At 50.5% G+C, this 26,491-nt stretch overlaps 1 protein-coding gene across 6 annotated transcripts in view; it reads left to right on the top strand.

The window, feature by feature from the left end:
* Nucleotides 1-26,491, top strand: part of PRRC2B (proline rich coiled-coil 2B) — a 549,871-nt gene that overhangs the window by 324,106 nt on the left and 199,274 nt on the right. For all 6 annotated transcript variants that reach the window (XM_078646193.1, XM_078646192.1, XM_078646191.1 and 3 more), the window contains one exon: nucleotides 8,806-8,885. In XM_078646193.1, coding sequence (XP_078502319.1) covers nucleotides 8,806-8,885 — 80 coding nt within the window. The remainder of the gene's footprint in view (nucleotides 1-8,805; nucleotides 8,886-26,491) is intronic.

The following is a 26,491-nucleotide window of genomic DNA, read 5'->3' as shown; positions in this document are numbered from 1 at the left end:
TAGCAGCCCACATGCCTCGAACTGAATATGCTACTTACCAGTATGCATCTGTTCTTGGCATGTAGGGCTGCTAACATTCATATCGCCCACCCTCCTCCCCGGTGCCCGTAGCGGCTGCAGATACTTTCTTGCATTCAATCACTAGCATGGACATCATTTACAATACTTCACTCCATCTCTAACACAATGGCTAAAAACAATCTGGGGATGGAGTCGATGCCCATGCGCACTGTAGTCCAGGGAAGGAGCCACCTATCTCGTGATACTTGGAAGACTCTTCCAGGACAACAATGTGCAATCATCCGGACCCAACACTAGGCGGCGATCTATGCAATAGATATGAATGTTAGCAGCCCTACATGCCAAGAACAGATGCATACTGGTAAGTAGCATATTCAATCCTGTCAGAACATGTCACAATGACCACATTACAGGACGTCATTTTGCGGTTATACTCCGTAGACCAAGCTGCCACCCACTCACTTAAGGACCCCTACTTCCACTTACCCATATATCTGGTACATCACTGCTACCTCCACTCTGTTAAGTGGACATGACTACTGGCTCATAGTTTTGCACTTTAGGTCACAATGGAACAAAGGTATTTGCCAAATGCTTAGTATGAGAAAGTGGCTCTATATATACTGGACCAGAATAAGGTACAGTGTGTGTAGAGTCCACAAACCCCAGAGGTATAACAGAGGTTAAAGCCAGGGGTGACCTTACTCTCCAAAGTGGTAGCTTGGTCGAGCAGTAAGGCAGTACCAGAGGACAGTGTAAAGCATTTGTTGAACACATTCAGTCAGCAAAAGGTTTCACACACTCAAGGATTGAACTCCAGGCCAATTGTTTTTATATCAGATATAGTTTTATTTCTAGAACCAACAGGTATCAAAATATACTGTTCTCAATATGAGAGGTCTCAGATGAGTACTTTTCAGAAAGGCAATAAACTTTGTGAACACAATAGGTATAGGGGTTGCAGTAGGCAACACTATTCTACACATAATTTAACATTGAGCTCAATGGATTTTCTTATATAAACACAGTTGATTACTTTGTAGATTACTTTGGTAGTTCCAGGACTGGCTCCTAGATTCAGTCCTGGGGTCTAAAGCTGAAAAGAGCTTAGTAAAAACGTTTTAGGTATTGCAGTGATTTTTCAGGAATATAAAGCGATTTTAAAAGTTTACACTTAGAAACTTTTCAAAAGAAATCTGGCAATGTTAACCAATGGGAGCAAATTCAGGTTGCAGGTAAAGTACGATCTCGTTACTTTGGTAATCCAGTACTGGGCTCCTAGGTCCAGCACTGGGGTCTCAACTTAAAACAGGTAAGTAATTTCGTTTCAGTATTTCGTATGATTTTTAAAGAATATTTCAAATTTTCAAAAGTAGACAGAAGAAATTTCATAGAAAAGCAGACAATGGATTCCTATGGTATAAAATGCAGGCTACTTGTAAACCCGGTAAGGATTAATTTTGCGGTTCAGATCTGAAAGACACGTTAGTGATAGATTCCTTACCTTAGAATAGCCCCAGGCGTCAGACTGGATCCGTAAATTATTTGCATAGCAGTACCCTTGCGCGTCGGTAGGCGTAGTCTGCGGCTCCGCGTCCGTCGTCGGCGCCGTGATGACGTCGTCTGAGTACTTAGACGCCGCCTCCGCGTGCTGACCTAAGTTCTTATTTTTTGTGCACCAGCAGCGCAGATCTGGAAAAAGTGGTACCTTAGTCACGGTTGACTAAACTTTTTTGATCTTTTGATCATCCTTTTTCGAAGTCTTCGACTCCGAACGGTGCCGGTAGGGATGCCAGGTTTTAAGCCCTGTGAGGATTGCGACCGGCTGATGTCGGTCACCGACGGTGTCTCCACTGTCTCGGCGTCGACCACAATGACCAGACCTGTTCCGACTGCCGGGCCCTGACTTTGAAGGCTAGGCGGGAGCGGTCCTGCAAGCGACTCGAACTCCGGCCGTCGGCCCTGCGCCGAGAACGGTCCCAGTCCGGACCGAGGTTGAGGGACCGGTCGTGGGAGAGGAGCCATCGGAGCTCCGGGAGTCGAGATCACTCCTCAGGGTCCAAGTCGTTAGGTAAGCACAAGAAGTCGAAGAGACGTCATCGATCGTCCGACACCCTCCCCCCCCGACGCTCGCGCAACGCTGCCGGGGGGGGGGGGGGGGGGGTTCAGGTGACACCGCCCACGCGGCTCCGTCTGAGTCGCAGGCTCCGCGCCCGGCCCCATACCCTCCGGTCCCTGGGCCTCGCGCGACTAGATTGAGCGGTCCCTCATGGCCATGAGGTCCCTCATGGCCATGAGGTCCCTCATGGCCATGAGGTCCCTCATGGCCATGAGGTCCCTCATGGCCATGAGGTCCCTCATGGCCATGAGGTCCTTCACTCCTCCGGGCTCCGCGGCGCCTTCGGGCCAAGCGGACCCATCTGGGGGTCCTAGCAAGTCGGGGGCCTCCGCCCCACGCCGTCGGGTGCTTCGGCTCCGACGCGGCCGGCGCCTTTGGGCTCGGCGCCGCAGGCCCCCGCTGGATCCGGGTCGTCGCTGGTGGACTTAACGACCTCCCCAGCCCCTCAGGTGTCACCCCCCGGCGCCGTCCTCTGGTGCCGCCGGCCCCGATGCCTCCCTCGACCCGGTTCCGGCGCCGGAGCGACGCCGCTGGGCGCCGCTTCAGACGCCGTTCGGAGAGTTCACTTTCCATGAACCGGCCCAATAATTTGCCAACCCTGAGTACGAGGAGATGGGTGATGAGGAGTATTGGGAGGGGTCTGAGGACCCTCTGACAAGTGAATGTCAGTCCCAAGATGTAGGAAGGTTGATCCCTGACTATGGTTGCCCCCAACTTTTTGCCTGGTGTTTTGCTGGTTTTCTGACTTAGTTGACCTGGGGCCCTGCTATTCAGGGCCCCAGGCCTACTGCTCTCTCTGTAAAATGGATTCCATGTACCTTAGGTACATATCTAAATTGGATACTGAGTCACCTTATCAGTCCCTGTACAGTGTACCTTAGGTACCCAGGGCATAGGTACCCAGGGCCTACCAGGGGCTGCAGCATGTATTATGCCACCCCTGGCTGGCCATCCAAATCTGACACAACTGGCTGCTTGACAGCTGGGGCAAGGTGGTGTAATCACCCTTTGCTTTAGATATAGTATACCTATATCTAACCCTAAAAATGGACACACAGATCTCCTATCAGTCACTCCTATGGCAGGCTTTAACAATCCTGAAGGCAGAGTGCTTGGAATCGTGTGAGATGGTGCTCTGGCATGAGCTGAGCCTGTCTGCGGCTTTCGGGATCCATCCCTTAGCCGTTTCCATGATATCGCATACCATATACTCTTAAGTGCATTATAATCCTCGCGGTTATGTGCCAACTCTGGTATCGCTTTATCAAAACATGTCGAGTAAGGTGTCATACGAATTGGAATACTAACCCCTCGCCAATTCTGGCGACGGGGTTAGCATTCCACCCTTCTAGAGGGACACGACATGCCTGTAACCTGTAACCCGGTTAAAAGTCAGACAGAGCCTTAGCATCCACAAAATGGATGCTGCCACCGAGACACAAGTCTGCCCTCCTGCTGCTGGGAGTCCTCCCAGAGCAGGAGATAAGGACAAAGGGTTTCCTGCCAGGGGCGGTGCCAGCACCGTCCCAGACAGGGTTTTGTGTATTGTAGGTAGGCAGGGCTTTAGAGGAAGGTGACTGCACGTGGCACCCCGGTGCTCACTGTGCATAGGCTGGCTGGAACCAGTTCCAGGGTCACTCCAGACCCTGTGCTGGGGAAAAGCCCGCCAAGGAAGTGGGTGTAACCACCCCCCTCCTAGTCCCACCCATAGGGCAGGACTTAGTCGCGTGCCAGCCCCCTTTTACAGGATAAAGGTAGAGACTGGCCCCCTTCCAAATCAGATCATCTTTGAATCCTGAAACTACTTTCTGCGAAAGGAACTCAAGACTTCTTCCTAAGGTTTCTCCCTTGTGACTAAGGAGTAGTCACCCTGCATCCGCAGGCACCATCTAAGAACACTGCGGTCTGCTGTAAGTCCTTCCTCCGGAATCCGACTGCCCAGCTCGACGAGAACCGGCTTCCCTGGCACCTCTGACCTCTACCCACCTCTACAGCCCAGCTGAGAACCGTGGGTGCGACGAGACCTCAAGGGACCGGCCATCTGCAAGACTGCACGACTTCTTCCCAGCAAGCCCGCCGAGTAATCTACTGGTGAGTGCTTTGGGGTCCGAGAAGCCCCGACTCTGAGCAGCTCCAGCTCCGAAGTGCAGCCCCCCAGCATCTCCACGATCTGCGTGGGGCCCTTCTGCTTTCCGCTGCTCACCGCGTTGTTTGGCTACTAGCCCGTTGGCTTGTGGCCTCCCTGACGACGCCCGACGACATTTCTGCTGCTGGTCTGGTTGCTCCAGACTGGCCCTTGCCCCCCTTCCCGAAGAGGAGCACCCTGGACCCTCCTGGTCCACTCAAGACGCCATTTTAAGTCCACCGCGTGGGCTTGAATTAGCCAAGGCTTGTTGCCCAATCCTGGGTAACTTCGACGCCAACGACTTCATCCTTCGTGGGACAGCTCGCACCTCCATCCTGGTCGCCGACAACGCCTCCTGGTCCGAGAGACTGCAGAGCCCAGCAGCGCCCACTCACCTGACTGCGGTGACTTCGCCCGGTGCCATCCTGGTGCCCACGTAATCACTGGCTAGTGATTCAAGAACTTGGTCCCCTCTGCTTTCAGGTTTCTTCTTCCTTGATCCAGGCTTGGATCCATCGAACTTTCCTTCACTGGTCGCCTGCCAGCAACTTCTTCCTTCCAGGCTCCTGGTCCGGCAACGAGATCCCCGACGTCTTTTCAGACCTATGCAGCTGCAGCCCCTGGGCTAGGTAACTTCGGCACTCCGGTGTCCCAGCATAGCCTCACTATCCAAGGGTCAGGATCCACTGTCGTTTTCTTCCTACCAGGTCGGGTTCGCCCGTGAACACTAACTTTGCCTTTACTAGCCTCCATAGACTTTGTCCCGCATCCCGCGTGAGAGTGCACACTCTGCACCCGAGTCCCCTGGGCCTCCTAGTAGTAATCTAACGATTCCCTAGTCCAGTCCTAGCGATTCCAAAGCCTATTAGAACTGTTACTTACCTGCTAGTAATTCGCATTCCACTTTTAGCGTATATGGTTTTTCGTGCCCCTCGGGCATTTGTGTAACGTGCTAACTTAAAAGTATTTTCGTAAGAGTTTTGTTGTGTGCCTAGCACCCTGTCCTCATAAAGAGTACAGGGTTGTTGTGATTCTAATAAATACACTGTTTATTTTCATAACACTTGTGTGGTGTCCTTTCACTGGGTGTTCAAGGGGTAATGTGATGGTAAAACAGCTGGCTTAACACGCCCTCTAGAGTCTTAGCCTTAGACTGCTCGTATCCATGCTACTAGGATAGCTGGTCTATAAGGTTGACTTACAACCAATCATCAATAAGGGTTGTTTGGACTGATATATAGTGATCACTAGAATAGTGAGCACTGCACATCAGGCCAACTTCTCACACAAGAGGACTGGGCAGGTGAACTTGGGGAGGCCAGTGGTATAGACACTTCGCCGGACACTGGTTTTGTCTCGCCTCCTACCGTGGCTACGGAGGAGGCGGCAACCTACAGTGTGGTGTTGATGAGGGAGGCCAAGGCCTTGGGCCTTGAGCTCCCCGTCGCGGCCGTGAGGACTAACCTCCTCACTGAGGTCCTTAAGCCGCAGTCATGCTCAGCCGAGCCTCTGCTGCCGTTTAACGAGGCCTTAACCGACGTTCTTTTGGGCACTTAGTCCAGGCCCGCTACAGGTTTGCCTGTAGATGGGAACGTGGCCAGACTCCACCGCCCGGCCCCGGGCGACCCTGGTTTCCTGTCCACCCACCCCACCCCTGAGAGCCTAGTGATCCAGGCCTCAAACTCCCAGACTGCATTCCCGTCGGCGCCGCCTGACAGGGAATCCAAGAGGTACGAGCAATACGGCAAGAAGGTATTCTCCTCCCTGAGTCTGGGACTGCAGTCTTCCAACAACACGTGCCTCTTGGGCAGATACACCCACTCTCTGTGGGATACGGTTGCGGACGTGCTGCCAGAATGCCCGTTGGAGGTACGGGCTGAACTCGGCCAAGCCCTTGTGGAAGGCCGAAATGTGGCACATTATTCTATCCGGTGTGGACTGGATACCAAACTCTCAGGGCAGAGCGATGGCAACCACTGTGGCGATTCGTCGCCACGCCTGGTTGAGATCCGCCAACTTCTCGGCAGATGTCCAGAACACACTCGTGGACATGCCATTTGATGGCCGTCGCCTTTTTGGCGACAAGGCAGACCATGCGTTTGAGCGCTTTAAGGACTCCAGGGCCACGGCCAAGTCCTTGGGCCTCTCGGCCCCGCGCCAGCAATCGGCTGCCTTTCACTCCTTTCGTGGCCTAGCATCAGGGCAATCTGTCCGACCATGTCTTCATCTCAGAGGGCACAGCAAGACAGTTGCAGTGGTAGCTCACGGACCGCGATTGGGTCAGCGGCAGATCCCTACCCCACCCGGAGCACGTAGTTGTGACGGACGCGTCCTTCCAGGGCTGGGGAGGCCACATGGGAGAGGCGAAGATCAGAAGCCTCTGGTCTCCGGCGGAGTCCCGCCTCCACATCAACCTTCTGGAGCTGCGGGCGATCAGGCTTGCACTGAAGGCAGTCTTCCCCTCTGTGTAGTGCAGGTGTTCACGGACAACACCACCGCCATGTGGTACTGCAACAAGCAGGGCGGGGTGGGGTCGTGGACCCTCTGCCAGGAGGCTCTGCACCTCTGGCAGTGGCTGGAACATCAGAGCGTGACCCTGGTGGTTCAACACCTGGCAGGTTCCCTGAACGCCAGGGCGGACGAACTCAGCCGTCGGTGCATGATACATCACGAATGGCGTCTGAACTCAGACGTGGCGCAAGGCCTCTTTCATCAGTGGGGAGAGCCTTTGTTAGATCTATTCGCCACAGAAGAGACCGCGCAATGTCATCAGTTTGCGCGTTGGAATTTCCAAGGCGGCACTCGCTCGGAGACGCTTTTCGTCGCGAGTGGAGCTGCGGTCTGTTGTACGCCTTTCGCAGGATCAAGATCGACAGGCCGGTAGGGCTAGGGCCAAGTCAGTTGTTGTCCTGTTGCCAGCAGCTGCACGGCGGGTCGTCGTCTTCTTCTTCTTCTTGATCTTCTTTCTTCTTGTCTTATCGGGATCTGAGGAAGGAAGGTTCAGGGAGCCCCTAAATACTGAATTTAAGGGCGTTACAGGTGGGGCAAGGGCAGGGACCAATAGGTCTCTGTCCTGGGGTGGTTACACCCCTTAGCCTGCTCCTCTCCTGTGGGAGGGGGGCAGGAGCCTAGCTGTGATTAGGTGAAGCACGACCCCTGGCCATCTTGAAGATGGGGAGCCTTGCCCAGTCTCCCCCACCTGAGGGGTGGGGTTGGCACAGGCTGGCACCCCCCCCCCCTTTCTGACGTAGGTTTTCCTGCCAGTCTTCCCGCCAGAGTGGGGGTCAGGACTGGTGGGGGCCAGTTGCTGGGTACAGCAAATGGTCTGGAAAAGCTCAGAGGCGACATGCCTTTGAAGCTTCCCCCTGCCCATCGTAGGGGAGGAGACCTAGCACCTCTCCCAGCATGTACATTGCTGCAGGCCCAGGAGAGCAGGGGGCTCTCTACCCAGGGGTCCAGCAACATGTCTGCTGTGTGGCAGCCTCTGCAGCCACTCAGCCCAGACGTTGATTGTAGGTTAGGTTTTCAGGGGGCATCTTAGAGATGCCCTCCGTGGTGCATTTTACATTAAATCCCACACTGGCATCAGTGTGGGTTTAATGTGCTGAGAAGTTTGATACCAAACTTGTCAGTCTTCAGTGTAGCCATTATGGTGCTGTGGAGTTCGTAATGACAACCTCCCAGCACCATATACTCTTAATGGCATCACTGCACTTACAGTGCCCAGGAATGGCCCTGGGTACTGTAGGGGCACAGGGCTCATGCTCCGGTGCTCACACCTCTGGCATAGGGCACCCAGCTAGAGGGGTGACTGAATCTTTGTTTAGTTCTCTACCTATACACTCAGCCTGCAAAGGCAGTGTGTGGGTGTCAGGGTAAAGGGCCCCTGAGGGTGGCACAATAAGTGCTGCAGTCCTCAGGGGTCTTCTCTGGTCACTATGCCCTGGGTACCTAGGGTACCATTTACTAGGGGCTGACAGGTGGCCAGAGATGCCAATTGGGGTTTAGTTTCAACACAGTTTTAGGGAAGGAACACGGGCCCTGGGTACCTGTTTGGCAGGAACCCAGGGCACAATCAGTCTAAGCACATCAGCAGTTCAGATAAAAAAGTGGGGGCATACCAATGCAAGAAAGATTGCACTTTCTCACAGTAACCATTTTGTTACAGGGTAAGTAATATTTCCTTTCCTTTCAACTGTGTTGTTTTCTATTGTAAAGTATACTTTGACTTTCTGAGATGTTAAATGTTGGAGGCAGCACTTTGCAAACGCTGACAGATGGTGGTAAAGAACTGCCAGGACCATCTAGTCTGCCTTTTTAGTTTTTACAATTGAAACATGCCCACTTTCCTTAGTTATTCCATTGCTCTCACCCTGATTTTTGCTACTGTACAACAGCACAGTCCTGAGATACGTTGTGCAGGGCTCATCCTAATCATTGAACAAAGCTAGACTACTGCAGTACTGGTTAATTCTAACATGGAAGCAGTTTGATTGGCACCGGTTATTGAGCCACGCTAATTGTTTTGTTTGCTCTACAGCTCTGTCATCGCAATCTTGCAGTGATTCGTGGAGTAAACCTGGAAATGCCTTTACCAGCTCTGAATCTAACTCTACAGAGGTAAGTTTTATTTGAAGCTGAATAATAGTTGCAGTCTCAAAGCGCTGATTTTTATTTTCCCCTCCTGCTAAGTTGTCTATCCTGTGGGATTGGGTGAAGCTGAGAAACTCTGTTTGATCAATGCTTTAGTGTTCCCTCTGTGGCAGACTTGATTTGTAGATTTCTTTCACACCAGTGCTCCATCACCCTGATAGGTGGGTTTCTGTGGCTCCATATTGACTCCACATCGCCCTAGATGTGGCAGAGCCTCACCACGGTGCACCTTCCACAGGTTTGGGACCAACCGTCCCTTTCCTGCGGTGTCTACACCCCCTAGTATGCCGTCCTCCAGTAGAAGGGGGCAAAGGCCTCTTCATGATTGATTGGGTACCCCCATCTTCAAGATGGTGGGGACTGAGAGGTGGCCTCTGTGAGAAGTTGGCCTGATATATGATGCTCACTAGTTCTAGTGAGCACCTTGTATCAGTCCAAACAACCCTTATGGTGATTGGTTGTAAAGTCAACCGTATAGACCAGCTATCCTAGTAGCGTGGACAAAAGCAGTCTTTTAGGCTAATCTCTTTTGGCATGTGAAGCCAGCTGTTTTACCATAGTATAACCCCTTGAATACCAAATGAAAGGACACCACACAGGTTGTTATGAAAATAAACAGTCTATTTATTTAATAACAACACCTCTGAACTCTTTATGAGATCAGAGGGCTAAGCACATGACAATACTAAAAAGGAAATAAGAGTTCGCACAATATTTACACAAGTGCCTTAGGGGCACGACAAACCATATACTCAAAACAATGGAATGCGAGGGAAGAAAATAATGTAAGGAGATCCAGAGGCTGGAGGCTCGCTGGGACTATGCTACGAACTAGATAAGTAAGGAGCAGGAGGCCCACGGAACTCACGTGCAGAGTGGAAACTCTCACGCGGGATGCGTACCAACGTCTATGGATGCAACAGTTTACAAAGTTACGGATTCCGGACGAACCCGGCTGGATGGGGGGAAAACAGTGGACCTGGACACTAGGAGAGTGAACACAGACTTCAGGACCTAGAAGCTTTAGTTACCTAACCCACAGGCTGCGGGTGCATAGGGCTGAAGTAGTGTCGGGTTTGCTGCGTTGATCCCGGTGATGCCTGAAACAAGAAGTTGCTGGCAGGCAGCCAGATGGAGGAGTCCGGTGGTTCCAAGGATGGAACTAGGAAGATGGAAGTCCTGAAAAGGAAGGGGACAGAGTCTTGGTCACTAGCCAGTGACGGTGCGGGAACCAGGAGCTGTCGCCGAGTTCAGGTGAAGGAGGGGTCGCTTCTCTCTGTAGCTGCGAGGACCAGGAGCTGCTCTTCACGACCAGGCTGGAGGCACGAGCTGTCCCACGTAGTCTGCTGCTGTTGGCGGTGTCGGATCGTCGATCTGGACAACAGGCCTTGGCTAATGCAAGCCACGCGGTGAAACAAAGATGGCGTCTTGAGTGGACCAGGAGGGTCCGGGGTGCTCCTCTTTTACAAGGAAGCAAGGGCCAGTCTGGGGGACCAGACTAGCAGAGTTGAATTCTTCGGGCCGTCGTCTTCAGAGGTCACTGGCCAGCCGGCAAGTGACCAGACAACAGGACAAGCAGCAACCAGGCAAAAGGGCCCCACGCAGATCACGTGGATGCTGGGGGGCTGGTCTTTGGTGCAGGAGCTGCGTCGGTGTAGGGCTTCTCAAACCCTGATGCACTTACACGAGGGTCACTCGGGGGTCGTGCTGAAAGCGCTGTGCAGGTTTCTTCAAGATGGCCGTCTCCACGTTGCTCGTCGCACCCACGGGTCTCAGCTGTGATGTGGGTAGAGGTCAGAGAGGTCTGGAGGTCCGGGTCTTGTCGAGCTGGGTCGTCGGATTCCTGGAAGGAAGGACTTTGCAGCAAACCGCTGTGAGAAGTTGGCCTGATATATAGTGCTCACTATTCTAGTGATCACTTTGTATCATACCAAACAACCCTTATTGATGATTGGTTGTAAGTCAACCTTATTAGACCAGCTATCCTAGTAGCGTGGACAAGAGCAGTCTTTAGGCTAAACTCTAGAGGGCGTGTTAAGCCAGCTGTTTTACCGTCACATATACTCCTTGAACACCAAGTGAATGGACACTACACAAGTTGTTATAAAAATATAGGATATTTATTAATAACAAGTCTACCCTGAACTCTTTGAGTCAGGGAGCTAAGCACAATACAAAACTCTTACGAAAATACTTCAAGTTGCACAATTTACACAAATGCCCGAGGTGCACGAAAAACCATATACACAAAAAGTGGAATGCGAAATACTAGCAGGTAAGTAACAAGATCCAGAGGCTTCAAGATCGCTAGGACTACACTACTGAACCCTAAGGTTAGGAGCAGGAGGCCTAGGGAGATCGGGTGCAGAGTGTGCACTCTCACGCGGGATGCGGGAAGAAGTCTATGGATGCTAGCGTTTCTAAAGTTACGTTTTCCGGACGAATCCGACTAGGTAGACTAAAAACGAAAAAGGATCTGGACACTAGGAGAGTGAACCTGTGCTGGAGCACCGAAATGCTCGAGTTACCTAGCCCAGGGGCTGCGGCTGCATAGGGTTCAAATGACGTCGGGAATCCTCGTTGTAGTCTATGGAGCCTGAAAGAAGATGTTGCTGGCAGGCGACCAGTGAAGAAGTTCGGTGTGATCCAAGGCTGGATCAGTGAAGGAGACGACCTGAAAGCAGCGGGGACTTAGTTCTTAATCACTAGCCAGTGATTATGTGGGCACCAGGATGGCACCGGATGAAGTCACCTCGACCAGGTGAGTGGGTGACGCTGGACTCTGCAGTCACACGGGCCAGGAGGCGTTGTCGGCATCCAGGCTGGAGGTGCGAGCTGTCCCACGAGGCTGTCGGCGATGCTGGACTCAGGATTTGAGCAACAAACCTTGGCAAAGGCAAGCCCACGCGGTGGAGTCAAGATGGCGTCTGGAGTGGACCTGGAGGGTCCAGGGCACTCCTTGTTGGACAAGAAGCAAGGGCCAGTCTAGGGGACCTAGATCAGCGGTGAAAACGTCGTGGTACGTCGTCAGGAGGGCCACAAGCCAGCAGGCAATAAGCCGGACAACGCGATGAGCAGCAAAGAGCAGAAGGGCCCCACGCAGATCTCGTGGAGGCTGGGGGGCTGGACTTCGGTGCTGGAGCTGCTCAGGGTTAGGGCTTCTCAAACCCCAATGCACTTACTCGAGGGTCTCTCGGGGGTCGTGCTGGTGAAGCGTCGTGCAGGTCTTGAAGATGGCCGGTCCCACGGGTCTCGTCACACCCACGAATCTCAGCTGGGCTGGATGATGTAGGTAGAGGTCAGAGATGGCAGGGAATCCGGGTCTCGTCGAGCTGGGCAGTCTTAATCCGGAGGATGGACGTGCAGCAAACCGCAAGAGCTTCGATGGTGCCTGCTGGTGCAGGGTGGCTACTCCTTAGCCACAAGGGAGAGTCTTCAGAGAAAGTCAAGAGTTCCTTTCGTGGAAAGTAGTTCAAGATTCAAGATTATCTAATTTGGGAAGGGGGCCTGCTCCTACCTTTATCCAAAGAAAAGGGGCGGGCACACGACTAGGTCCTGCCCTATGGGTGGGACCAGGAGGGGGGTGGTTACACCCCTCTCCTTTGTCCGGTCTCTCCCGAGCTCAGGGGCTGGGGTGCCCCAGGAACTGGTTTGAGCCGGCCTATGCACAGTGAGCACCGGGGTGCCACTTGCAGTCACCTTCCTTTCAGCCCTGCCTACCTGGGATACACAAAATCCTGTCTGGGATGGTGCTAGCACCGCCCCTGACAGGAAACCCTTTGTCCAGGCCTCCGTTGCTGGAAGGACTCCCAGCAGCAGAAGGGCAGACTGGTGTCTCGGTGGCAGCATCCATTTTGTGGAGCTGAGGCTGTGTCTGACTTTAACCGGGGTTCACAGTTACATACATGTCGTGTCCCTCTAGAAGGGTGGAATGCTAACCCCGTCGCCAGAATTGGCGAGGGGTAAGTATTCCAATTCGTATGACACCTTACTCGACATGTTTTGATAATGCTATACCAAAGTTATCATTTAACCGCGAGGATTATAATGCACTTAAGAGAATATGGTATAGCGTTATCATGGAACAGCTATTTGGACTTAGTTCCTCAAGCTGCAAACGGGCTCAGCTCATGCCAGAGCACCATCTCACATAATTCCAAGCACTCTGCCTTCAGGATCGATAAGGCCTGCCATAGGAGTGACTGATAGGAATATATGTGTCCATTTTAGGGTTAGATATAGGTATACTGTGAGAAGTTGGCCTGATATATAGTGCTCACTATTCTAGTGATCACTTTGTATCATACCAAATAACTCTTATTGATGATTGGTTGTAAGTCAACCTTTTATACCAGCTATCCTAGTAGCATGGACACGAGCAGTCTTCAGGCTAAACTCTAGAGGGCGTGTTAAGCCAGCTGTTTTACCATCACATATACCCCTTGAACACCAAGTGAAAGGACACCACACAAGTTGTTATAAAAATATAGGATATTTATTAATAACAGTTCTACCCTGATCTCTTTGAGTCAGGGAGCTAAGCACAATACAAAACTCTTACGAAAATACTTTAAGTTGCACAATTTACACAAATGCCCGAGGGGCACGAAAAACCATATACACAAAAAGTGGAATGCGAAATACTAGCAGGTAAGTAACAAGATCCAGAGGCTTCAGGATCGCTAGGACTACACTACTGAACCTTCAGATTACGAGCAGGAGGTCTAGGGAGATCGTGTGCAGTGTGCGCACTCTCACGCGGGATGCGGGAAGAAGTCTATGGATGCTAGATTTCGTAAAGTTAGTGTTATCGGACGAATCCGACTAGTTAGGCTGAAAACGAAAAAGGATCTGGACACTTAGATAGTGAACCTACGTTGGAGCACCGAAATGCTCGAGTTACCTAGCCCAGGGGCTGCGGCTGCATAGGGTTCAAAAGACGTCGGGAATCCTCGTTCCAGTCTATGGAGCCTGAAAGAAGAAGTTGCTGGCAGGCGACCAGTGATGAAGTTCGATGGGACCCAAGCCTGGATCGGAGTCGAAGATGACCTGAAAGCAGAGGGGACTCAGTTCTTGATCACTAGCCAGTGATCAGATGGGCACCAGGATGGCACCGGGTGAAATCACCTCGACCAGGTGGGTGGGCGACGCTGGGCTCTGCAGTCTCTCGGACCAGGAGGCGTTGTCGGCGACCAGGATGGAGGGGCGAGCTGTCCCACAAGGGTGTCTGCTGTCGGCGCTGCTGAAACCAGGATTGGAGCAACAAGCCTTGGCAAAGTCAAGCCCACGCGGTGGACTCAAGATGGCGTCTGGAGTGGACCAGGAGGGTCCAGGGTGCTCCTCTGTTGGAGGGGAGCAAGGGCCAGTCTGGAGCAACCAGACCAGCGATGGCAGTGTCGTGGATCGTCGTCAGGAGGGCCACAAGCCAGCAGGCAAGTAGCCGGACAACGCGGTGAGCAGCAAAGAGCAGAAGGGCCCCACGCAGATCTCGTGGAGGCTGGGGGGGCTGGACTTCGGTGCTGGAGCTGCTCAGGGTTAGGGCTTCTCAAACCCTAGTGCACTTACTCGAGGGTCTCTCGTGGGTCGTGCTGGTGAAGCGTCGTGCAGGTCTTGAAGATGGCCGGTCCCACGGGTCTCGTCACACCCACGAATCTCAGCTGGGCTGGATGATGTAGGTAGAGGTCAGAGATTGCGGGAAAACCGGGTCTCGTCGAGCTGGGCAGTCTTGATCCGGAGGATGGACTTACAGCAAACCGCAAGAGCTTCGATGGTGCCTGCTGGTGCAGGGTGGCTACTCCTTAGCCACAAGGGAGAGTCTTCAGAAGAGTCAAGAGTTCCTTTCGTGGAAAGTAGGTTCAAGATTCAGAATGATCTAATTTGGGAAGGGGACCTGCTCCTACCTTTATCCTAAGAAAAGGGGCTGACATACGACTAGGTCCTGTCCTATGGGTGGGACCAGGAGGGGGGTGGTTACACCCCTCTCCTTTGTCCGGTCTCTCCCCAGCTCAGGGGCTGGGGTGCCCCAGGAAGTGGTTTGAGCCTGCCTATGCACAATGAGCACCGGGGTGCCACTTTGCAGTCACCTTCCTTTCAGCCCTGCCTACCTGGGATACACAAAATCCTGTCTGGGATGGTGCTAGCACCGCCCCTGACAGGAAACCCTTTGTCCAGGCCTCCGTTGCTGGAAGGACTCCCAGCAGCAGGAGGGCAGACTTGTGTCTCGGTGGCAGCATCCATTTTGTGGAGCTGAGGCTGTGTCTGAATTCCAATTCGTATGACACCTTACTCGACATGTTTTGATAAAGCTATACCAAAGTTAGCATTTAACCGCGAGGATTATAATGCACTTAAGAGTATATGGTATAGCGTTATCATGGAACAGCTATTTGGACTTGGTTCCGCAAGCTGCAAACGGGCTCAGCTCATGCCAGAGCACCATTTCACATAATTCCAAGCACTCTGCCTTCAGGATTGTTAAGGCCTGCCATAGGAGTGACTGATAGGAATATATGTGTCCATTTTAGGGTTAGATATAGGCATACTATATCTAAAGCAAAGGGTGTTTACACCACCTTGCCCCAGCTGTCGTGCAGCCAGTTGTGTCTGTTTGGGTGGCCAGCCAGGGGTGGCATAATACATGCTTCAGCCCCTGGTAGGCCCTGGGTACACCTATGCCCTGGATACCTAAGGTATGCTGTACAGGGACTGATAAGGTGGCCCAGTACCAATTGGTAAGATGCACCTAAGGTACATGGTTGTAATTTAGAGAGAACAGCTAGGCCGTGGGTCTGATTAGCAGGCCCACAGCCAGGGAAAGTCGTAAATCAGTGAAGCAAAAAGCAAAAATCTGGGGTGGCCATGGGATTGCAGACCCCACTCTCCTACACACGCTACTAGGATAGCTGGTCTAATAAGGTTGACTTACAACCAATCATCAATAAGGGTTGTTTGGTATGATACAAAGTGATCACTAGAATAGTGAGCACTATATATCAGGCCAACTTCTCACAATGGCCTAGTTAGTTATCTGTGAAGGCCTGGATACTACACATTGCCTCGGCAGGATGGTCATTACCGGAATATTGTTCTTCATGGACATGCCTGGATGGTATACACTGGATTCTCTGACGTTAAAGCCTTCTTAAAGGACATTCACTTGATAGGTCATACCTCTTCATAGAGAAGTCTTTCTATGCTTTGGAATGTGTGGTATCTCCCATCATGGGGGAGCTTATCTCTGCTTTGTTCTGTTCTCTCCACCCTCCCCGCCCACGTGGTTTCCTCTCCCTTATCTCCAAGGGGCTTGTGATGCCTTTGGCGTTTTGGAAGTGAGGATGCTAATGTAAGCGCCCGGCTGTGTCCGAGTGACCGGTACGAGCTGTGGCTGATACCTTGCACTTGGATACGTTGTACTTGTCTTCCTCTTAATAAACTTTGCTCTGCTTTTGCACCTGTTCCTGTGTGTTATATTCAACTTTGCTACAGAATGCTTTAACAGCAGTGATACGGGGCATTCGGCCTGATGACCGCTGTCAAACCGTATCCCATCAGTTCTGGAACTTCAGAGGCAAATCCAGAAGGCTACTTTGTAGACTTGCAGCCTTTCCAGCCTGTTATGCAACAGACTAGCCACTCTTTCGTGGGGAATGTGGCTTTGACAGGTAGCATGCGGGCCAGCAGGGGACATCTGTTTTCCAACTTCTCTCCTGCCACAGGAGCCAACAATCTGGTTTAGTTTGCCCGTAGTAGTGCATGCTCAACCAGGGTGGGTGTGGGGGGATACCTAGGACAAGGAGGCTAAAGTGGGTCACAAAAGGCTGCTGCATGTATTGTGCCACACTAGGAGACCCTTCACCCAAACATGCAGACTGCCATTGCAGGCTGCATGCCATGGTGCAGGTAAAAGTAAAGACTCCTGCAGTATGGGTAAGTCATTCCTACAGCAGGGCTTAACAGCCCTAAAACAATGGATGCTATACTACATGTGTGGACATATCTGTAGGAAGCTGGCTTTGTGTATATACTATACCAAAGTGAGGTCTAGTGTGTACAGAGTCCAGTGGAACCCAAAAGGTAGGCAGAGCTAAAGTAGATAGCACCTCACTCTATTTGTGGTGGTGTGGTCTAGCAGTAAAGATGAATCCGAGCACAATGTTAAGCAATCGTTGTACACACTCAGCAAATGATTTCACACACCCAGACGTAACTTCAGACCAATTATTTTTGTTTAAAAAAATTCTTTTAGTTATTAAATTTCCTAGAACCAAGCAAGCCTGGCACAGGTAAGTGATAAATACTTTGCAGTAAATATACAGTTGTAACAGTGCGGATTGTAATTGTACTTTGATTTGATTACAGTAGTGTTACGGATAATGCAATGCTTTTCAGGATACAGTGCATATACTTTGTATAGGATTTTTAGCAGAATATCATGTAAGTTACTTTTCTAGATTACTTACTTTTCTTAGTGCAGTATACCTGGATACTGCACTGAGACATTTCCTGTAAACAGGCGAGTAAAAGCGTTATGGTTATTTAGTTAGTTTTAAAGGATTTCTTAGATTTTCAAACTCCAAACTTTACATAGAAAAACAGTCAGTGTTATCCTATGGAGGAAAATAGTGTTACCGGTTCAAAGGTAAGTACTTTGTTGTGGGAGTTGGTATTCTGGGGTTTGACTCAGCGGTCCCCCAGGGTCAAGGATGCACTCTTGTTACACCCTCAGCGGCATTAGGGCGGCAGATTGCTGAGGCCCAATGTTATCCAATCGGGATAGGGGGACTCCGGTTGGTGGCGGCTGGTGAGCTGGCCACTGGGTTGTGGGATCAATGCTCCTGAACTTGAGCTTAGGACAAATTGGGGTTTAGGCCGGCACAAAAGATGTACCCTCAGAGGCACTGGGGTGGCCAGGTGCAGAGTGTTTTGGCATTGGGGGCCCTGTAGCTTTCAATGGGGACTCTCCGGTTTGCAAAAGCACTGCAGGCTCTGGGACGAAGGTCTTCTGGGTGCAACCACCACTGGAAGAGGTATGTTGGGGGTTGGCTAGGCACTGTTGGTTGGGCCACGCAGGGCCGTTGGGCGTAGGGTGCAGGGTGCCTTTTAGAATTGGATCTTCTTACCAATTCCTGGTCACAGTGTGGGGGGGGGGGGGGCTTCCGGTTTAAGGCTGCAGGTGTCTGCTGGAGGCTTGAGGCAGGTCAGGGGTTAGTTAAACAAAAGGAGAGGTGGGGAAAGTAGAGTGACACTCTTAGACCCCAGTAGTAACACATAAACAATAGAAGAGTGTCCAATGCTATAGGTTCAAGCTCGACCACAAAAGGGGAGCAAAGACAACGGCTTTAATTTAAGACGTTTCGGTGGTTATTAGAAAGCCCTCACTCACCACCTAGTGATGACATGCTTCATCATTGGGCCCACCAAAGAGACCGAATGTCTCTTCGGTGTGCTGCGACGCCAGATCTACTGCGGAGCAGGTTAGTGAGTTCAGGCAGTGTTGTGCGAAATTAAAAGTAACTAGTTAGTGTTGTATGATAAAAAAACAGTCCGTAGTGTATCAATAATAATAACTTTATTGGAATGATCACTAGGGAAAGACTTAAAATTATGTGTCTGGAAATTGCGTCCACAATTAATAGTGGGAATTTCTTAGGTACCAGTCGACATGTTTCAGCCATGAAACGGTGTGATTTTACCTGGCATTCATCAGGACTATAGTGAAATAAACCCTGGTGGAAATGGACGCGCTAAGGCCCACCCCAACCTAGGGACGTGAAAGTGAAAATTAATAAAATAGTGAAAAAGTGCAAAAATAATTAGGAAGAAGAATTCATTCTCCCTAATAACTCCTGGTTTAGGAGGCTTCCGACTTTGAGCGTTTCTGCACCTGAGGGTAAGAAGGACAAGACATACAGATAGGACAAGACATACATTCAGTGATGATGTTAAACACTGTACATCAGTAATGCTCCAACATGTGATTCAGTGGACAACAGTGATGGGAATATCGGTATCGTTATCACCACCATAGTCCCTGGGTTGTTAGATAATACACACTGGGAAGTGCTGTGTACTATTCGTGCTAAATGAAACAGGTTAATTAAAACAGAAGGTGTGGAACCTTAGATCTATCAAGTTAAAATGCCGGCACAGCCGTGCTAGCAAAATGCGAATTATTAAGTAAAATATATCTCACTTTGCTGGTGTTCAAAATTCTCACCATGGGTCTCAGGAGGGGGGTGGGAACGTAATTGGCACACCCTACGATTTTGTCAAAATAAGGAAAAACAGCACAATCAATCGTGTAGCGTTTTCGTAATACTTAGCTCAATGCACGCGAAGTTAGAGCGGGATACTATTTACTCACGCCCTCGACGTTCGGCACCCGCTCGGCACCTATGTCTTCCCTCTACCGGAACCCGACGATGTGAACGCGGGGCCGGGAGAGCATTAAGTTGGAAAGTTACCGGAAAACCACTTCCGGGTGGGCGTGGTCGGGCGCTTGCACTGCCGCGTTGTAAACCAATCGGAACGAACCATTGTCATCCGACGAGGTCGTCACCTGATCAGGAAGTGCAGCGCAGGCGTCTGTTGCCATGGTACTATATTTTCCTCCGATGCCGTTTCCCAAATGTTGTGGGTATCTGGGACAGCCCTCCGTGTTAGTATCGAAGCGGCATTTACAAGGTATTCCTATGTGGGCATCAGATATGGCTAGTGTGGCTTAAATACTAAAAGTGCTTCGCAGTGCTTATGGTTACATATGATAAAGCTAGGAGGGGGGTACAACCGCCGTGCTGGCAGATGTCAGGCCCTTCGTATTACTTGTGGTTACATCTGGCAAAGCTCAGAGCGAGATAAAACCGCTATCCTAGCTGTCTGACATTCTGCCACATAAATCGTTTGTCTTCCGTTCATTGCATCACGGAATTCCATGGAATATCATCGTTGAGTCCAAGCAGGTGGGTCCCAAGCCTATGGACCCATCGCTGTTCTTTCTCAAATAGGCGGTTGTTGTTATTATGGCCGCCATCCAAATGTTCAATGATGGTCCATTGTATATCATTTGGGGTATGGTTAAGTTCGAGAAAGTGTCTGCTCATTTTAGTTGTTGCTTTTCCACATCTTACATTTGATGGGTGCTCACAGATACGGAGTTTTACCTTCCTACTAGTCATGCCGACATAGCGTAGTTTGCAAGGGCAGGTAATGAGAGAGATCACATTTTCAGTGTTACAGTTAGTGTGATCTCTTTGAGTCCAGGTTTTTCCGGGTTCAAGTTGCAAGGTTTTTGAGTGTACTGTCAGGTGGCAGACGCTGCAGTTCGAGCATGGATAATGGCCAACCACTTTAGGTAATCCCCAGACGTCGGTTACAGATCGAGGAGTCACCGTGGTTTTTTGTTTTGGCCGGGTATGTACCAGGGCATCCTTTAGGCTGCGTCCTTTCTTGAAGGAAAAAAGAGGTTTTTCCCAAGTTTTATTGGTGCTAGACAGAATCCTCCAGTTCTTGTTAATAGATTTCTTTATGAAGTTGGATAGGGTGCTATGTGTCGTTACACATGTCAGTGGAATGTCTCTGGTGGTGATGATCTTATCCTCCAGGAGCGCTTCCCTCGGCTGGTTCCGTGCTCTTTTATAACTTTTTCCCAGAATTTGTTGTGGGTAGCCTCGCATCTTTAATTTAGATGTTAAATCAGCAGATTGTGTTTTGAAATCCTGTAATTCGGAACAGTTCCGTCGCAACCGTAGGTACTGACCATATGGGAGATTTTCTTTCAGGGGTTGAGGGTGAAAACTGGTGTACTCAAGAAGGTTATTTTTAGCAGTTGGTTTGTGATATGTCTTGGTTGTGAGTCTCGTACCTCTAACGTGGATTGTTACATCAAGGAAGGTGGCCTCAGATTTACTGCTGGCATGAGTGAATTTTAAGTTCTGGTCTCGGGTATTGACCCAGGTGAAAAAGGCCTGTAGCTGTTCGTCATCACCAATCCAAAGGAGCAGGATGTCATCGATGTAGCGTTTCCAGAAGTAGATTGAACTTGAGAAGGGGTTACTGGGTTGTAGGATGTGTTTTGCTTCGAAATCTGCTACGTACAGCCCTGCCACACTTGGGGCAAAAGTACTGCCCATCGAGGTACCAGTACATTGAAGGAAAAGGTTACCCTTGTAAGAGAAAAAATTCTCTTTAAGGGCCAGGGTAGCGCAGTCCAGTATGAACTCTTTTGAAGCCTGATAGTTCCACTCAATTGAATTTAGAGCTAACCCCAGGACCTTGATGGTATCGTTCTGTGGGATGCTCGTATAGAGGCTCTCGATATCTAAGGTGACCAGTGTCACTGTGTTTTCAGGGAAGGTAAAGTCGTGGATTAACTGGAGGAGGCTTTTGGTATCCTTCAGGTAAGTGGGAGTGTTCTGGACAATAGGCTTAAGGTAAAAATCACAAAAGCGTGATAAAGGTTCCAATAAGGATCCAATCCCGGAAACAATGGGACGTCCAGGTGGGGGCATCCGGTTTTTATGAGTTTTGGGCAGTGTGTAAAAATATGGAATTCTGCCTTCGTTAGTACAAAGGTAAGCTGCCTCATTTTTCGAAATTTGACCCTCTTCTTCTGCTTTTGTAACCAGGTTTGAGATTCGTGTCCTCAGGTCCTCTGTCGGATCTGTTGTCAATGGTATATAATTCTTTTTGTCATCCAGTAGTAAATGACAGGCTTTGTCATAATCAGTAGTATTCTGTATGACAAGGCCGCCGCCCTTGTCAGCTGGCTTGATCGTGATACTCTGGTCATTTTGTAAGACTTGTAATGCACGATATTCTGCAGTACTGAAATTGTGAAAGGTTGTCGGTTCTTGGCAGGTTTCCAGGTCTAGAGATACTGCCTCTTCAAAGGCAGTGATAGCTGCAGGTACTGCATATGGGGGAGGGTTAAACGTGGAGTTCAATCTCAAGCTTGTGTCCCCATTGCGAGTGGCCTGATTCGGGTCTTCCTTCCCCTCAAAGAAAGCCTTGAGTTTCAGCTTCCTAAAGAATGCTGCGAGTTCGCAGTGGAGTAAAAATTTGTCTGGGCGAGCTGTAGGGACAAAGCCTAGACCCCTTTTGTGGTCGTGCTTGAACCTATAGCATTGGACACTCTTCTATTGTTTATTTGTTGCAGGTCAGGGGTTGCCAGATCTCGGCTCAGGATCACCAGGAATACCTCCTCTTGGTGTTGGGCCGCTCTAACGCCGTGGGCGTCTGGTGCAGAGTGGTGCAAACTTGTGGATCCTTGGGGAGCTGGAGTCTGTTCGAACAAATCCATTGTTCACAGGAGACAGTTTTTGGGATTGATGGCCAAATAGAGCGCAAGTGGAGACTTGATTATTGTCACCTTTAAAAATCAATTTTCATCTTAGCCTTAAACTACAAAACTGCCATTCTTACAGCTAAATCCAAATACTTTTCTTCAAAGATCTTGGAATCTACCAGTAAAGCCAAATACATCTTCTCCATCGTGGACGAACTTGTGAAACCCGACCGTGTTATTACTATACCCTTGCCATCACAATCCCTCTGCGATTCTCTTAATTCTTATTTTATTGATAAAATCACCAACATCAAAACTAGTATCCCCAAGGTCACCTCATCCCCCTGTTCCTCCTTACGCTCTCTGCAACCCCTCTCCCTTTGATCACTCAGGAGGTCTTCATCTCCCTCCTCAAAGTTCGCTCTGGCTCTCCTCGGGACAGCTGCCCCCCTCACATTGCACGGGAGATCTTTCTCAATATCCCCGAACCCCCCTTTCTCCTCAATAACGCCTTCACCACGAACATGGTCCCCAACTCCTTTAAAGCTGCCGAAGTCTCACCTATCCTCAAAAAAAAGGCGCCGACCCCCAGGTACTCAGCAACTTTCGCCCTATATCGTTGCTACCCTTCCTTGGAAAAATCCTGGAGGGCTTCGTAGCAAATTGCCTAAGCACTTTTGTGGAAAACTCCCACTTCGTAGACCCCCATCAAGCTGGCTTTAGGCCCCAACACTCCACCAAGTCTATTGTCTTGGCCGTCCATGATGAACTTAGAAAGGGGGCTGATCAGAATATCACGCAGGCACTGGTGCTCCTGGATCGGTCGGTGGCTTTCGACACCGTCGACCACAATCTATTACTCAATCGGGTCGAGAGCGCCGGCATCTGGGGCCCACCGTTGGGATGGCTCACCTCTTTCCTCAACGACCGCTATCAAGCGGTTCGCCTTTCCAGCTTCTCCTCGGAGAAAAAGACTGACCTGCGGGGTCCCTCAGGCTCCTCCCTCTCCCCTTTTGTTCAATCTGTACATTCTCCCCCTGATCTCTGAACTCCAGAAAAGCAGTAGTCCTGTTTAATTATGCTGATGACCTCCAGCTCATCTTCAGCATAGACTCCTCTCTCTCCTCTATAGAGAACGTTCAATCCACCATAACCTTCATCAGTAACTGGAGGAACGCAAACCAGCTAAAGCTTAATTCAGACAAGACGGAGCTGGTCCTTACAAGGGCCCCCAGGCAACCCATGGAACTTTAATTTCTGGCCCCACTCCCTGGGCTGCCTGCCATCCCCAGTCAGCTCAGTCAAGAGCCTAGGTGTTTTCAGTCTCTTTTTTCCACTTACGTAGAATCAGGAAAATAAGTAGATTTCTATCACATGAGGCTCTCATCCAAGTCACCCTGGCTCTAGTCATGTCTCGCGTCGACTGCGCCAACTCACTGTATGCCGGAATTCCCACATACCAATACCACCAACTTCAACTGGTCCAGAATCAAGCCGCTAGTCTTGTCCATGGCCTGCTGAAGTTTAGCCACATCTATCCCCTACTCAAGAGCTTACACTGGCTCCCAGTGACCCAGCGCAGCCTCTTCAAACTTGGTTGCCTGATCTACAGAGCCCTGTCCTCCCACGGACCCACCTTTATTGCTTCCAGAATTCGTTATGTCCCTTCCCGCGACTACGCTCCTCCAGTTTGAACCTCTTGTCCCCTTGCATATTCAAACGAAAAAAACACTGTCTGAGATTCTCGACCCAGGCACCACTTCTCTGGAATTCTCTCCCCCCTGAACTGCGCCGAATCCCCTCCTATCCACAATTCAGTAAATCGCTTAAAACTTGGCTCCCAGGCCTACAACTAACTTCCACCCACTGCTTCGGTCTTGAGCCCCTCCACCTAAGCGCCAAGAAACCGCTGGTGAATGCGCGCACAATAAATAATTTTATCAGCTCATAGCAGGCAGGTACTCTGGTTTTCTTGAGGTTGCTGGCTGCAGGGTGCATTGAGATTTCGCTGGAGCAGTTTCGAGGTGCTGTCACGCCTGTAGGGATGGGGCCAAGTCAGTGGACGTCCTCCTCTTGTTAGCTTCGGCACAGCTGTTCGGCCCTTTTTGGGTCTCGCTGGTAATGCATCCAAAGGATGCATGTGTCCAGCTGGAGACGTATAGTTCTCCAGTATTTGGGGTGTCTTTCATAGATTCACATGCCTGAATCATTCCCCGTCGTCGGAGTAGGAGTCCCACGGTATATAAAAAAGCAGTAATAAGCCATTTGTACATAGCAAATAACAGTTACAATAAACCAGGAAGTGAAGTAGCCTCAGCTACCAATGAAAAAACTTCCACATTAGTGACCATCCAAGTCATTATGTTAGACCAAACTGCAGCCAATCAGGCCACAGCTCCCACCTAGGTATTCTCCCCAGAGACCCAGGCTGTCAGATTTTTTTACCGCACGTCGTGTGATAGGGAGTCTCTCTGAGCTCTGCTCAGTTTATTCTTCTACTTGAAAGTTTCTTTCTTTCCAACATGTCCACATCTAAGTCCCTTTTCAGGGCGTGTGACTCTTGTGGCAAGGCAAGGCTCTTCAAGGAAGACCCTCATTCTCTCTGCATATACTGCTTGTATCCAGACCATCAGGCTAAGGAGTGCAAGATTTGTCGCACTTTTCCAACAAAAACCCTCAGGGACAGAGAGGGTCGCCTCCTACTATGGATACAACGGAATAAGGACAAGGACTTGCCACTCTCTGAGGTAGGAAGTTTGGCCTCTATGTCTTCTATGGGATCTAGGAAGAGAATAGCTGAGGGTACAGTAACTACCCCTAAGGCTAAGGTGGCGAAACAGGCCCAGCACACGCTCGCTGCTGAGGAACCTTCGACTTCTAAAGTGAAGAAAGCCTGTCAAAAATCTGTCAAACAGCCTGTCATTAAAAAGACTGTCCCTTTATTGTCACCTCAGAGGCCTACAACCAAGGCAGCAGCTTCTCTGCCGGTTTCCTGTCAGACTGCCACTACAGTGACTTCTACTGTGACCTATTCCTCACCAAAACCCTCTTTGGTGGTGTCCTCAGTGTCCTCACCTACTTATGTGCATGTTCAAATTCGTCCCATCTCGTCGACGAAGAAAGTTTCACCTACCGTCGACGAGCCTCCGTCGACGAAGCCCTCCTCAGCGTCGAAAAATCCCTTCCCGTCGACGACGTCACTACCGTCGACGAAGAAAGCCTTGCCGTCGACGGCTTCACCGTCGACGAAGCACCCGTCGACGGACTCATCGTCGACGAGGAAGACTCCGTCGACGATCCAACCGTCGACGAAGAAGACACCGTCGACGGCCCCGTCGACAACGGCCTCGTCGATGAAGAAGATAACGCCGTCGACGGCCCCGTCGACGAAGAAAAATGTTCCGTCGACGACGAAAGGTGTTCCGTCGACGACGACGTCGTCGACATCGAAAAATGGATCGTCGACGAGACCTCTCCAGCCACAGTCGTCGACGACTGCGAGTTCGTCCCTCACAGCAAAGTCAATGCCACAGGACTTCTCGGTGGCCCAAGGGAATCCAATGACGCCAAAACTGTCAACTTGCACAGATCTTCAAGTATGGTCTGCAAAGAGCAACCCCATATCGTTGCCTTCTCCAGCCACCACTGCGGCGATTCTACAACGCCCATCACAGTCTGCATGTATGTCACCACTCACGATGCCAGACAGGCTCTTGGATTCCGACGAGGACTCTGGTGGAGACTTATTTCCGGCAGCTACGAGTCCATCTGACTTGCTCATACACGTTAAGGAACAGGAGGAAGAGGAGCAGGTGACGCAACACACAGGGTTGGATCCTGCACCCCCATCAGGGACACAAATGCCCATGGAATTATTTAGAAATTTAATGTCCATGTTGGATGATTACTATCAACGTTTTCCACCCTCGGAATCGGGCGAATCACACATCACTTCCCCCCCACCTAGAGGAACTCCGCATTCAGTCCCTCCTAACATGGAAGAATCGGTACATGCCCCATCCATGCCGGTACCATCTAATCAACCGGTGGATGACAATTCTGAAGAGGAGGCTCAGGAAGAAGGAGAATTGGATGACTCGGATTCGTCGGAGTATGAGGATTATCAGGCTGACTCCCCTGCTCCAGATGAACAGCCGAAGGCTGAATCACCACCGGTGGATATTGCAAATTTCCATAGGATTATGGATAACGCTACCAAACGATTTCTCATTACCATGGAGACAAAACAGGATGATTGTTTCCTGTATGATTTCAAAAATCTGTCCCAAAG

The sequence above is a fragment of the Lissotriton helveticus genome, chromosome 5_1 (genome assembly GCF_964261635.1).
Source record: "Lissotriton helveticus chromosome 5_1, aLisHel1.1, whole genome shotgun sequence".
Lineage (NCBI taxonomy): Eukaryota > Metazoa > Chordata > Amphibia > Caudata > Salamandridae > Lissotriton > Lissotriton helveticus.
This window is presented reverse-complemented; position numbering and strand designations above follow the sequence as displayed.